Here is a 13907-nt window from a genome sequence, read left to right as displayed (position 1 = left end):
AGTTGGGCGCTCTCCCTCTTCTAGGTATTAGTAGCATAGCCTTTAGTAGGCGTCTCTCTTATATAGGGAGGCATCTTATAAACGACGAAGGCTAGTCGAGTATCTCCTTTTATAATGTCGATACAATCGTGCTTAAGCACTTCGCTACTCGATAGCGTTAGCGAGCTAAGAGAATCGACTATATAGTCGCCTCTATCGTTGACGTAGGTACCGTGAGAATATATAGCGGATTATCTCAATTCGCGAATATAGTGTAAGCGTATACCGACTGACGGCAGCTTATATAAATGTATATAGCTTAGTAATAAGAAGGTTTGCCGATCGATCGTATAGTGAATATAAATGACTACGATAAGAAATTATTAAGGAAGATAGATGTATTAAAGTTGATATATAAAGAGAAAAGAAATTATAGTGGCCTACATTAGGCTATTCTAGAAGTAAATAAAAACAATAGCGCGGTATCTATAGCCAATGAACAGTATTACTATCTAACAGTAGCTAAAGAATAGAATATTATACCCTCGAGGCTCGAAGCCCTATACCTTTATAGCAATAGGATAGCTTTCCCTAACCATTTATAGGTCAAGGTCAATAGCGAATCTAGATATAGGAAAACTAGAATAAGCAAAGTACTTAATGAACTAAATAACTATAGTTTTATAACTAAAAGCGTTGGTAATATCTAAATAAAGGGTAAGAAGAAGAAAAATCAAGGGATCTATAAGATAGAGGACGATATTTATATATCTAGTGGCGATATAGCGGTAATAAATATACTAAAGCGAATATACTCTAACAAAGAAAGTATAATCGAATAAAAGAAAGAAAGGGAAACAAGAAAGAAGGAAGGAGAAAGTCAATAACAGTATAGCTATCAATAGTCGCTACCCTTCCTCTATAATAGCTCAACGACAATTTAGTTCTAGGATCAAGGAATCTCCTTCACTTCCTCCTATTCTTTGATAGCAATGCCCTTGTTACAGTGTTCCTTCTCCTAGTCGATAAGGTACGCCTTTTTATACTCTTCGACAAGTTCCCTAGCACTATCAATAAGCTAGATATATAGGATCTACTAGTCGTCCTTAGCGGTAAATCCTTTCTATTGTACTAGATACTCGACTTTGGGTCTCCAGTTCCTCTAAGTAATACGCCATTATACGATTTTCTCGACTTCCTAGTGCTTATCTCCGTTAACGATTATAGGGCTAGGGGGTTCTATATTATAGCCAAAGGGGTCTTTCCCCTAATCTAGCTTCTATAACTAGGAAATTAAAACTATTAGATAGACTTTCTAATTAGCTAGGAAGTCAAGCTTATAGGCGTTCCTATCGATTTTATAGACAATCTTAAACGGTCTTACCTACTATAGTAACTACTTTCGTTTAGGCTTTCCTAGGAGATAGTATCCGTTGTATAATCGTAAGTAAACGGTGTCTCCTACTTCGAACTCGGTAGGCGTATACTTGTTGTTATAATATATCTTTGTAATAGCGCCTATATAATCGATCTATTCTACTACTTCCTTCTAGTACTATTGTCTAAGGATACTAATAGCTTTAGTAGAGGCAACGGTACCCTTCTTACAATAAAGTATATCTAGGATAGAATATAGTTTAAAGCTATATACCAACTCGTTTAGCGATCTTCCAATAGTGACTATAAATATATTATTAAGGTTGTACTACAATATAGGGAGAAGTAGAGGCTATAGCGTTCCTAGTTTTTCTATAGCTTCTATACAAATAGCGATTTCTATTGTCTAGTTCGTCCTTTCTAATTGATTGTCCGTCTAGGGATAATAGGCTATCGAGAAAAGGAGGCTAACGCCTAGGATATAAAAGATTTCTTTCTATAAGTCAGAGATAAACTTAGTATCTTAGTCGCTAATAATTTATATTAGGAGTCCCCAATCTATATACGTTAACGCTCTAAGGATTATAACTGCCTATTCCTCTACTAACATTTTGTCATTTCTAGCTATAAGAAGCTTCTTTTTACTAAACTTATAGATGATAGTGTATATAGCGTTAAGGATTAGGTACTTTTTTATTGACTATAGTATCTCTTCGAAGGGTACGGTAGACAAACCAATAATAAAATCTATAGTAATAGTATAGAAAGGCTATAGTAATGTCCAAATTAGCTAAAGGTCTCCGAGCTTCGGTTCTCTCAAAGTCTAGTTCTCTCTATATATAGGGCAGTGCTAAATGTACTTATATACTATCTAGCACTTTCGATTAAATACGAATACTAAGAGGTTCACTATTATATTGTCTATACCAAAGTAGTAAATATTGTTGTATACAATAGTAAAAATGTCTTTGACATAGCTACTAGGGATACAAAGCTTCCTCACTCCTTTATAGTCAACGTAGTAGAGGAGACTATCCTTCAGTTCGTAGAGTCTAAGCTATAGCTTTCGATACTACTTTCTTCGTAGCTCTCCTTCTTACTCTTCGTATTCTCTCTACTTAGCGATCTTCTTAGTTCGTTCTTCTATATTATAGAGACTCCTAATGATTTTATTGTACTAGCGGTCGTTAGAGTAAACTACGATCAGCTTAGCTTTAAACTCGTTATTGATAACTAGCTTGAAGGTACTAGTATCTATAGTATAGCATTCCTTGGTATCGATTTAAGTAGTAGACTAAATGTCCTCTAGTTCATTAATAGCGTCTTAGGTTTCGTTAAGGGCGTCCTCTTCGAAGGTCGGTAAACGTAATAAGGCGTTTAGTACAACGTTGAGCTTTCCTAGTATATAGAAGATGTTAAGGTCGAACTAGGATAGCTAGTTTATAGCGTTAACGAGCTTTAGGTTAGCCTTTATAAGGTCTATAGTAGTAAGAAATATATACTTTACAATATTTCTAGTCGCTATATAGTCTATTAGGATATTTATAGGGTATTGGTTTGACTATATCATTTTCTAGAGCTTCCTAACTACCTATACAATAGTAGCGACTTCTACTTCTATACTCTTATACTTCCTTTCTACATTAAAAGTTAGGTGGGATAAGAATATAATAGGCTAGATCTCGCTACTTAGGATATCTTAGCTAGGGATATTAGTACTATCTTATTCGCTATAGAGTTAAAAGACGATTGCTCTATATCCTTTGCTACTTACGTCGAGCTTAATAAATAGCGGCTTATTAAGACAATAATGATATAGGAAGTACTACTTATATAGGTGTTCCTATAGTAGCCTAAAGGACTCTAGTTCTACTAGTGTAGGCTTAAATTTAACGTTCGAAGTAAATGCCTTCCTAACGTTCTTCGACTTAGCGACGAGAAGGTCTCCATTTACTCTCCCTTAGGCAAGGAGTTTAATCTTACAGTCTTATAGAGGCTACGCTTTCGCTATATACTATAGAATACCTTTATATAGCTATCTAGCTATACTAAAGTACTGTTCTAAGGTCTTAAGGGTATTGGGGAACTTAAGTTTCTTAAATATAGCGATCCTATCGTCCGTCTTAGCTACTCCTTCGCCATTGACTATATAGCTAAGAAGTCTCACTGACAGGTAGGCTACAAAGGATTTTTCTACTAAGATATAAACGTACACCTTGTCGAAGATATCGAGAACCGTCTCAACGTACTTAAGGTACTCCTCTATATTCTTACTAGCGATAATAATATTGTCGATATAGACGTAGACAAAGTGCTTATACTTATAGAATAAATGGTCTATAAAACGCTATACGAAAGCTAACGAGTTTTTAAATCCTATTAGTATAACATTTGAGTGTTCTAAACCTCTAGGACTAATGACCACTATACAGTTATAATGTTCTTCTACAACTAGAAGCTAGAAGAAGAATCTAGAGGCGTCGAATACTGTAAAGATTATATTACTTATTATTATATTTATAATATCGTCTTAGTCGGGCAATGGGTATATATCTAGTACCACCAATGTATTTAGGGGCTAGAGGTCTACTATAGCTTTGCCTTTAGTTTTTCTAGCAACTATATAGTAGACTATAAAGACTAGGCAAGCGATAGAGGTTGGCTAGTCTATAAAGTCCATCTTTCTTTACGTATATAGTTTGTTGTATTCTTCGTCGACGATCGCTTAGTCTTTAGCACTTAGCGAGTAAACCTAAATAGGTTTAAACTAATTCTACTATCTATCGATAAACGGAATTCTTATCTTCTAATCCTCTAGTATAGGGACAATGCTATAGTTATAGAAGACGTTATACTTGTCTAGCAGTGCCTTTATCTCTTCTATATACTATTTGTCCCTACTATAGACGTTTATCCCTACTACTAACTTGATATATAGGATATTGTCTAGTCTCTCGATACTATAGGATAGTATATAGAACTCCTACTTAGTAGGTAGCTTATACTTATCCTCTATTAGTGTCTCTGTTATTAGTTCTTTACCACTAGGCTCTAGTTATATAGTTGTTATTATCTATATATATTTATCGTCTATAATGTTATCCTAGGTCTACTATATAAGGTTTTATACTATTGCCTAGATATCCTTCTCTAGGCTATACTAAAGAAGGTGTCTAATACACTATCCTTCGACAATAGTGATTAGGCGAACAGTATTGTTCTTTACAATAGCTTAGTATACGTTCTTTACGTCTACAATAGCGTCTAGTATACCCTTGATATATAAAGCGAAGTAGAGCTTGCGTTTCTAGCTACTTAGATTATCGTTATCGGTATCTATAGGCTCGAACATAGTCTTGATCAGGTGTTCTATTATAGGTACGACCATTATAGTATTTATAGCTTTCACCTTCTAGATTATTCTTTTCTGTTCTATATATACTCTCACCTTTATATTATAAATGGACTAGAAGTAATAGGTAGACGTATTAAGGTCAATCTTTACTCCGTTGTAGAGTATAAAGTTAGTTCTAATCAATAGTTTCGCTCCTAAGCCTTCAATGACGTCGGCTATTATAGTAAAGTAACCGTCTATATTGGTACTATAGACAATTCCTTGGATATAGAAGTTAAACTCGACTTGCTTCTTGACTTTGGTATAGGCTTCAACGCCTTTAACAAAGTATAGCTTTACATTGATCCAATGTAGGTTCTTAGCCCACTTGGAAATAAACTCCTTATCGATAAGGTTAGCGTTACTACCTATATTGAAGCAAACCTCAGTGCCTAGCTTGCTTAGGTTTATACTAATGTTGATTATAAGGTATATAGCTTACTTATCTAATGCTTTTAGTAGCGATATATATAGCTACGCTTCTATAATCTATCCTTTAGTCAATATAAAGTTTATATCTTTACTATTAAGCTTATCCTCGCTATTACTAAGGTTACGCTAGTAGTTTATTTAAGGTTGTATAGGCTTACACTTATCTTTATCGCTATTGTCGGCTATATACTCGAAAAGCTTATAACGTATTACAAAGACTCTACTATAGGCAGTACATTGCTGAATCTATAGAAGCTATTATAGTAGTTTGTTCCAACTTAGTCTAGGCTAGTGAAAGGTATAATATAAGTAGTAAGAACTGTTGGCTTCTTCGTCTTCTAACTCCTTGTCCTTGGCTTCAATGTTATATTCGTCGATAAGAATGTACCTAGTCTTCTCTAATATCTTATAGTAAAGGTTGGTGTCTTCGTCGTCTTCTATTACTATGATCTTACTATGGTATAAGAAGGTGCCGTCTTTAAATTGTTTCTTATATATATATATCTAAATCCATTAAAGTCGTCGAGGTCAAGGTAGTCTTCCTTAGTTGCTATTATCGCCTCTTCTCTAGCCGTTGAATAGTCTAACTCCTCCTCTACGATTATTAAACAGTTGATATCCTCTTCTATATCTAGTTGTACTATAGAAGTTTTAGTCACCGAATAGCTATACTTAATTACCATCTCTATACTAATTGTTTCTAGGTCACTAAGGTTTATCTCTATCTCTTCTCTAAGGATTATAGTATCCTCTTTTACCTCTTCCTATCTAGAAGGCTTCGCTATCCTCTTAGTCGTTTCCTTGTCCTTCGTCGTTGTACTCCGTATCTACGTTGTTAGCAATAGAACTATAGCCGATAATATAGCTCTTAGCAACGTCCTAGCAAAGCTTGTCTCTAACGATATATACTTTGGTGTCGAGGATACTAAGGAATACGCCTATCTTCGTAGTTGCATTTAGTTTAGGGTATAGCTAGTGAAGCTCTAAATAAAGGTAGTTGTATAAACGTATTAGACGTTGCTCCTTAGTAGTATCTCCCTAAATATATATATATTTAAAGTATTCTATAGCAAATTTCTAGACTAGCTTATCTTTATAGTTGTCCTTTACGATATATCGGTTTTCGTTTAGCTATTTCTTTGCTTTATATCTTTTAATATTAAACTCCTTTTTTAAACGTTCGATCTACATTTTCACGGATATAGTTAATACTACCTTTTCTATAGTAGAGAGCTACTACTTATACTATTATAGCGCTAATCCTCGAAGTAAAGTCTATATCTCTATATATAGGGTCTCTTCTCTTACTAGGTAGTATCTAACGACTTAATCCACCTATTTAACCTAAAGGTTGATATCCCTATAGTATAACTACTGTTTATTATATTATAGGTCCTAGGGTTCTTTAGCCTCGTTCTCTATATTTAGCTAAAAGAGACTAGTATCTTAAATCTTCTATTTCGATATAGGTATAAACGGTTATAAAGATATAGTACTTCTATCCTCGGTTTTAGGCTAACGGTCTTCTACGCCTATAGCCCTGTTCGCCCTTTCGATTATAATGTTCAAGTTCTCTATTATTTTAGCTATCTAGGTAAGAAAGTCCTATATAGCGAAAGTGGCCTAGATATCTATAGCTCTAGCTACTTGTCTAGAGGGTCTAGCTCCTTGTCTAGAAGGTCTAGCTACTTGTCTATATAGTAGGCTTAGCATCTCTTAAAATAGTGAGGAGATATCGAAGTCGACTAAACTATCTATATATTCTATTCTAGAGTTCTAAATAACTATATCTAGTCTAAGAAGCTTGGATAGGTACTAGGATAGTTGGCTAAGCGTCTATAGCGGTAGCTAGGGAACCTAGTTGAAAGTACTAATCAACTAAGCTATCGAAGATAATAGGTCTTCCTCTTTAGGTTATCAGTTCTAAGGTAGTAGATCCTATAATCCTTTTAACGGTACTTAGTAGCGTCTACTAAGATTATAGCTACTAACAATATAGGTTTTATATCCCTATTAAAGAATAGTTAGTATATCTTAGGGCTCTAGTTACTCCTAGAAGGTTAGGCTTAGTAGAGTTACTAGCTAATTCTTAGTCAAATTATATCTAGTTCTTACCGATATTTCTAATAGTATAGCTAGTCCTAGTTACTGATCGTTAGTCCTTTAAGGCTTTAGGGTCTCTAGTAGTCCTCGACTCTCTAGTATTAAGGTCTCTAGCGTTTCTCGGGTCGAGTCCTTAGCCTCTAAGGCGGCGTCTTTGATCCTAGGGTCTAGGATAAGGTTCTTACTAATAGCTACTTAGACTCTACACCTAATGGTTGTAAGGTAGGCGTAAGGAATATGATTGTCGAGTATCTAAGAGGAAGGGTACTCTACAATGTATAGTGTTTCGATATACTGTTGGACATAGGCGTCTCCTTCTAGTACCTCTTTAAGTGATACGGTAGCTTCTAGGTATTAGAGGTCTCAGGGGTTAATAGCGATTATCTACTAAACGTTGTAGATGACCTTAAAGTCCTTAATAAACTTAAGTATCTACTGTATATCCTTATAGATATTGGCGTTTATAAGGCTTAAATCTATCTAGCTTCTAACTCTTTATAAGTACTTAATGCTAGAATAACGGTGGCTAGGTTATAAACTAGTTCGTTATAGATCATATACTCCGAAGCTTACTCCCTTATAAAGGAGTATTATCTACTTTAGACGTTGCTCTATACAACTTACTAGGCGTAACTTATAATGTCTCTTGATCCGAACTTGGCTCCCCTCAATAGGAAGTAGATAGGTTCGAATCGTTAGTAGGCACTACTTGTTATACGCCGATAGCCCTCGGTGACCATCTGACGGTAAACGTATAAGGGTAAGAAAGATCAATGCCTCTCAGCCTCGTTAGCTAATAAGGCGGCACTCTTGAACACTAGTATATATCACAAAAGTATATTAATACAGTCTGTCCTCCTACAAAGGGGTTCCGGGTAAGGTTCCCCTTTTTAAGGGAACGCTCGTTACCCCTGACCGCGGTGCGGTCATAGGTGCCTTTGCCACAGTTGTATATAACAATTGTGGTTGCTAAAGATGTCAATGTCTTCCGTTTTAACTAGGTAGTTAGGAAGCGTAGCCGCTAGTTTCTCCTAATCGTATAGCTAGAGCTCTTTATCTAGAGGCTCTTTAAATTCTTTATCTAGCTTAGGAATAAACACTTTACTATAGTAGTTATCTAAATACTAGTGAACCTTAAAACAGTATATATAAGCTTCGTAGTACGTCTTAAAGGCTATATTATCTATAGTCTTAAGCTTATTAGGGTTATAATATATATAGCTTAGTATTAGCTTTATATAGTAGAAGTCTTTAAACTAGTCGCTTATTGGATTTAGCTTATAGCAAAGGAAGTAGTTGAGTATACGCGGCTTGGCCTAGGTAAAATGCTGCTAGTGCTATAGGCCCTAGCTCTAATCGATATTACAAAAGAAGTCGAAGTATATTAGGTCTTCCTATACCTCGATACGTTTAAAATACTTCTAATACTATAAGCGTACTAGTAGGGCTTAGTTCTCTAGATTGATAATAGTAGCTATATACTGATGGTCGAATAGGCAGCAATCTACTGTATATACTATATAGAAGCCTTCCTAAAGGGGGAAATATATTAAGAGGTATACTACCTTCTAAGTAAACTAGTCCTACTTAGAAATTAGCTTATTTATTAGCTTAGCAACGAAGGAAACGACGGGGTTGCGGCTAGCGAAGCGAGGTATAATCTTGTACAACAGCTCTAGGTAGGACTTGCTCTTAGTCTTGCCTTTAGAGTAGTATTTAGTAGCGTAGTTAAGCACTGTATCAACGTTAGTATAAGGACTAACGTCTATATTGGCTAGCTAGCTAAGCGAAATAGCTTAGTTATAGCTGTTCAACTATATGTCGTTTTATATACTATCGAATACAAAGAAACTAGGATTAAAGTCCTTTATAACGATAGGCTCTTCGTAGTGTAGGCAAGGGTAGTAGAAACGATATATTAGCTAATTAGAGAGCTAGCTATTAGGTAGCCTATAGCGTTGTATATAGTAGGCCTTAGAGTAGGTATGCCGTTGTACCTAGTTGACGACCCGAGATAGTATATCGAAGGTAGGCTGTTTATTCTTGAATAGTATAGCTGTAAGAATGTTGGCCTCGCTCTACGCTATAATATAGGCCGGCTCTAGGTTAATAGCGGTGATATAATAGCCCTAGCGCTTATAAAAGGCTCGCCGGCCCTCTATAGTCTATAGCTCCGGCTCCTAGATGCTAGCGTACTAGTATAGGCTATGGTTGTAAGAACTGTTGTAGGCTTGCTACTTGTAGCGATCTTAGTAGTCGACGATATCGAATTTCGGCGTCAATATATACTCCTAGAATAGATTGTATCGCTGGGCGAAGTGGTATATAGCGATATATAGGTTGTTGCAGAGGTTCTTGTAGGCAATCTACACCTGCTGTAGGTTAGAGGCCTGCTTCTACTCGTTGTAACGTAGTATATACGAGGCTAGGCTATCCTAGTATAAGTCGGCTAGGCTAAAGGTTATAAACAACGTAGGTATGTTGAGTATATATATATATGTATTTAGCTAGTGGCTATGGCCGGTCTAGAATGCTTAGGTACTACGCAATGTATTTATATATTTAACGATAGAGTTAAGTAGCTGCTACGCCTCTAAAGCGTTGGAATTAAACGTAGCCTATAGCTCCTCGAGATCTATACGGTTCTAATTGGTATACTTGACGAAGTAGGAGCTCTTAGTATTAACGATGCTCTATATCAATATATTGAACGCTATAAACCGGAAGCAAGGGTACTATGTAAAATAGCTATCCTAATACTATATAGTATACCAAATATAGTCGTTGTATATAATGGACCTTATCTGTAGGGATATAAACTTAGCCTACCTATAGGGGAAGAGGGTAGAAAACGCCTATAATAGCAATGGCTATAATCGGTTGAACTCATTTAGTGGTATTTAACGAATATCGCCTATCTCGATATATAGCTATAGAGGTAGCTACTTAGGATGTTGTAATAGTTATTATAAGCGTATCTATTTACGTAACTGATCTAAGTTCGCTTCCTCTACTACTATATTAGGCACTATACCTTCGTTAACAAGGTATAACTCGTCGTTAGCTTCGTCAACTATATCCTAGATATCTACTAGGTCAATATCCTCGACTAGAAACTCGCTAATTACGCTCTCGCCTTCTAGTAGCTAGCTTAGCCGCTCCTTATTTACAACAATGTTGTAATAGGTGGGGTAATTCGCTACTAGGAAGTCTAGCTACGCCTAGATATTGGACTACTTAATGTAAAAGTTGCGTTGGAACTGCTAGATAACGTATAGCTACTAGTTGAAGTTGACTAGCTATAAGATAATAATATCTAGTTTATATAGAAGATAGGGGAGCTAGCTATAAACTTTGTTAATATCGCAAAGGAAGTTGACGATATAGCTACGATATTTATACTATTAGCTACAGTAAAGAAAGACTTCTATATAGATATATATATAGGCGATCAATTGCTCTTTGACCTATAATAGCTCTAGCAGGCTATCTGGAACGTTGTTAAAGTCAAGATCGTTGTTGGCCGCAAAGAAAAGGGGCTTCTTAGGGCGTTTCGCCTTATTATACGAGATATAGCTGGTATAGACACTATCTTAGAGCTTAATATTGAACCAACGTTCTTTATATATAAGGCATTCGACTATATTATCTTTGTCTAGTTCAGTTTTAAACCTTTGAAGAAGAATACAATCTTCTATCGTCAATGTATCTGCTCCTAGATTATCGTCGAAAGTAGGATCTAGAACTGGCTTAGGCGTAGGCTTGGGCATAGGCGTAGGCGTAGGCCTAAGCAACTAGCTTATCGATGGCGCTTTTGCTAGATATAGCGCTTAGCTTTAACGAACTAGGCTATAGTAGAGAGCTAGCAACTTATAGGATAATATAGGTGTAGAACTATTGCTAGCAAATAGATTACTAGAAGACAATATCTTAGGTAGTAAGCCTAGGCTACTAGTTAATGCCTATAACGCTCGCCTTAGATCCTAGATCTCTATAAGGCACTGTCGGTAGATCTTCTACTCCTCTCCTTATATATCAATGAATTTGCTCTAAAGCTATAAGGTCGTATAGCAGAAGTAGACCTTATACTAACCTAATAGATCCTACTCCTAGCTCGTACTAATATAGTAAAAACAGAAGCTAATAGCTAGATCAACGAGCTACAGAGGGCGTACTATACTATAAGCGTTGCAAATAATATAAAGATTATTATCTAGGGCTTCTATAGCTATAGGCAAGCTAGGAGTACTAGCTATAGGGCTAGGATCTATAGGCTAGGAGGGAATGCTAGCTATTGGCTAGATTAGAGTACTAGCTATCGATAGGATAGAAGTACTAGGCATTAGCTAGAATAGATCCTTACCCTAGGTATAGTGGACTAGCTCTATAAATAGCGATATAGACGAGGGAGCCTCACTATATCGATAGTAGGCGCGATAATTACGTTTAATGATTATAAGCTAATAGTAGGCTATAGCTATAGTAGACGAATCCTAGGAAGTCTAACCTTAGCGAAAGAAGTAAGACGTATATTATACAATAGATATAGCCTATAAGAGAAAGTTCTAAATACAATAGGGCATCTATAGCTATAGCTACGGTTATTATAGAAATAGCTACTAGGCGATTAGAGTATATAGGTAGCGATTAAACGTAAAACCCCTAGTTACTATATATAGCTATAAGTGACGTTTAGTAGGCTAGTATTCTTAACCTAGCTACTGACCGATTACTATTCCAACCTATAGGCCGATAGTTGTATATTGATAGCGACTTAGAACGATCTCTAGCGGATACTTACTAACGATAGGAGATAGTGGCTAGAGGCCACTAGAGTGAGGAGAGCCGACTATAATAGTAGACTCGATACTGCTAGATTGGATAGCTAGGCTAGGCGGAGGTACTGCCAAAGACTCTGGCCGTATAGGCTCTAGGCGTATAGAACCTAGACGTATAGAACCTAAGTATATAAATATCTTACAGATAGGAAAACGGGGTCGATAGCCACTAATACGTAGCTTCTCTAGTAAAGAGAGGTTAGTATCGCCAACAATATACTTGCTAGATATAGTGTTAGAGATAGTGCTAGAGACCTTGGCGATAAAACTAACTACCTAGTTAGAGTAGGCTCTTTATAATATAGTTAGATTAAGTATTTAAAATATAGCAACGACGACTAACCTAAGTTGTAGCTACGCTATAGTAATCTATATAATTCAATACTGGCTAGCTACGCTTGCTAGCGAACTACGTAATAGGAAGCATTTGCTTATAGCTATAGTACTGACGAGTCTCTCTTAGAAGGTTAGGAGTATCTAGAGGTAGCTGCTAAGCGCTACTAGGCAGTGGAGGCAGAGGCGGAGGTATACCGCCAAGCTTAATGAGCTCTATAATACTGTCTCTATATAGTGGTCAACGATACTGCAAAAATAGGCTGTTGGGCGATAACTTGCCTATATTGTATATGTAATTGAACCGATAGATATCCTAGGATAACTATATAATTAAACCTGTATAGATCTCGTCAATCGATATATATATAGCTACAGCGTTGTATTCGAAGTAGGTACGTTCAACTTAGTTAATTTGATCGATCGAACTTTTTTGCGATTTAGTAGGTAGGTAGGCAATTTGGTAGGTAGGCGATTTGTAGATATACTAGGCGGTATACGACGTAGTAGGCCTAGCGTATATAATTATCCCCTTTAGAGCTGTCGAAAAGGAGCTTAATACTATAGCAATTATCGCTAAATCGCCTATTGCCTAGCTAACGGTCTCCAACTCCTATATATTTTCTATATCTAGAAGAGCAAAAGGTTTAGCGTAACTACTATAGCGACTGCTACCTATTTCCTTATACTCTAGCCTAAAGGGGAATGTCTATAGGGCGGTAGTTACTAATCATCTTACCGAAGTGGCTAGCCTACGTCCTTATACTTCTGATAAGCCTATAGAACCCCTAGTAAGCCTATAGAATTATAAGGTTAGTTAGTATCTTAAATCGAACGTTAGATCCTTAAGCTTTTTAAATCGAATCGACGACCTATTAATCAATTAGTAGTATTATAACATCAAGGTATCTACAACTATCTACTTTTATTTTCTATAAGTTGGCCACTTAACCGCTAAGCTATCTGTACATCTATAGCTATATGTTTGTAGGTCCTGTCGGACAATCGCTATCTTAGCTTAGGAGCTTATATACTACTATCTCGATAAGGAGATAAGGGTATTTGCAACGTTGCTACCACCGTCGCTACTATCGTTGTCGCTACTACCGCTACTAAAGCAAGTTCGTTAAACGCTAGCGAGTTCGCCTATTGTATATAAGTTTATTAGCTATAGGCAAGTTCCTCTACTGTAGCTAGCTCCTTTACTATATACAAGTTTATCCACTATATACGAGTTCGTTAGCTACTAGCGAGTTTATCTACTATATACAAGTTCGTTAAACGTAGCTAGCTCCTCTATTATATATAAGTTCGTTAGCTATATCTACTATATATAAGTTCGTTGGCCACTAGCTAGTTTATCCACTATAGCTGCTAAACAGCTTATCCGCTATATATAAGTTCGTCCACTATAGGCGAGTTCCTCTACTGTATATAAGTTCGTTAGCCAT

At 36.3% G+C, this 13907-nt stretch overlaps 2 protein-coding genes across 2 annotated transcripts; both read right to left on the bottom strand.

Annotated features, from left to right (window-relative positions):
- Positions 1–3391: 3391 nt before the first annotated feature.
- On the bottom strand, positions 3392–3664 carry THITE_2052550 (uncharacterized protein; the record flags this gene model as incomplete). The annotated part of the gene is made up of 1 exon (XM_003655066.1): positions 3392–3664. A coding segment is annotated over one exon (273 nt), but the record flags the coding sequence as incomplete, so codon positions are not given.
- A 7025-nt stretch (positions 3665–10689) lies between these two features.
- On the bottom strand, positions 10690–11055 carry THITE_42614 (uncharacterized protein; the record flags this gene model as incomplete). Its single annotated transcript, XM_003655065.1, has 2 exons — positions 10690–10752; positions 10927–11055. The coding sequence occupies 2 exons, from the start codon at positions 11053–11055 to the stop codon at positions 10690–10692; spliced, it is 192 nt and encodes a 63-aa protein (XP_003655113.1).
- Positions 11056–13907: the final 2852 nt, after the last annotated feature.

Source organism: Thermothielavioides terrestris, chromosome 4, assembly GCF_000226115.1.
Source record: "Thermothielavioides terrestris NRRL 8126 chromosome 4, complete sequence".
Taxonomy (NCBI): domain Eukaryota; kingdom Fungi; phylum Ascomycota; class Sordariomycetes; order Sordariales; family Chaetomiaceae; genus Thermothielavioides; species Thermothielavioides terrestris.
Note: the sequence above shows the minus strand (reverse complement) of the source record. Positions and strands in the feature narration are given on the sequence as shown.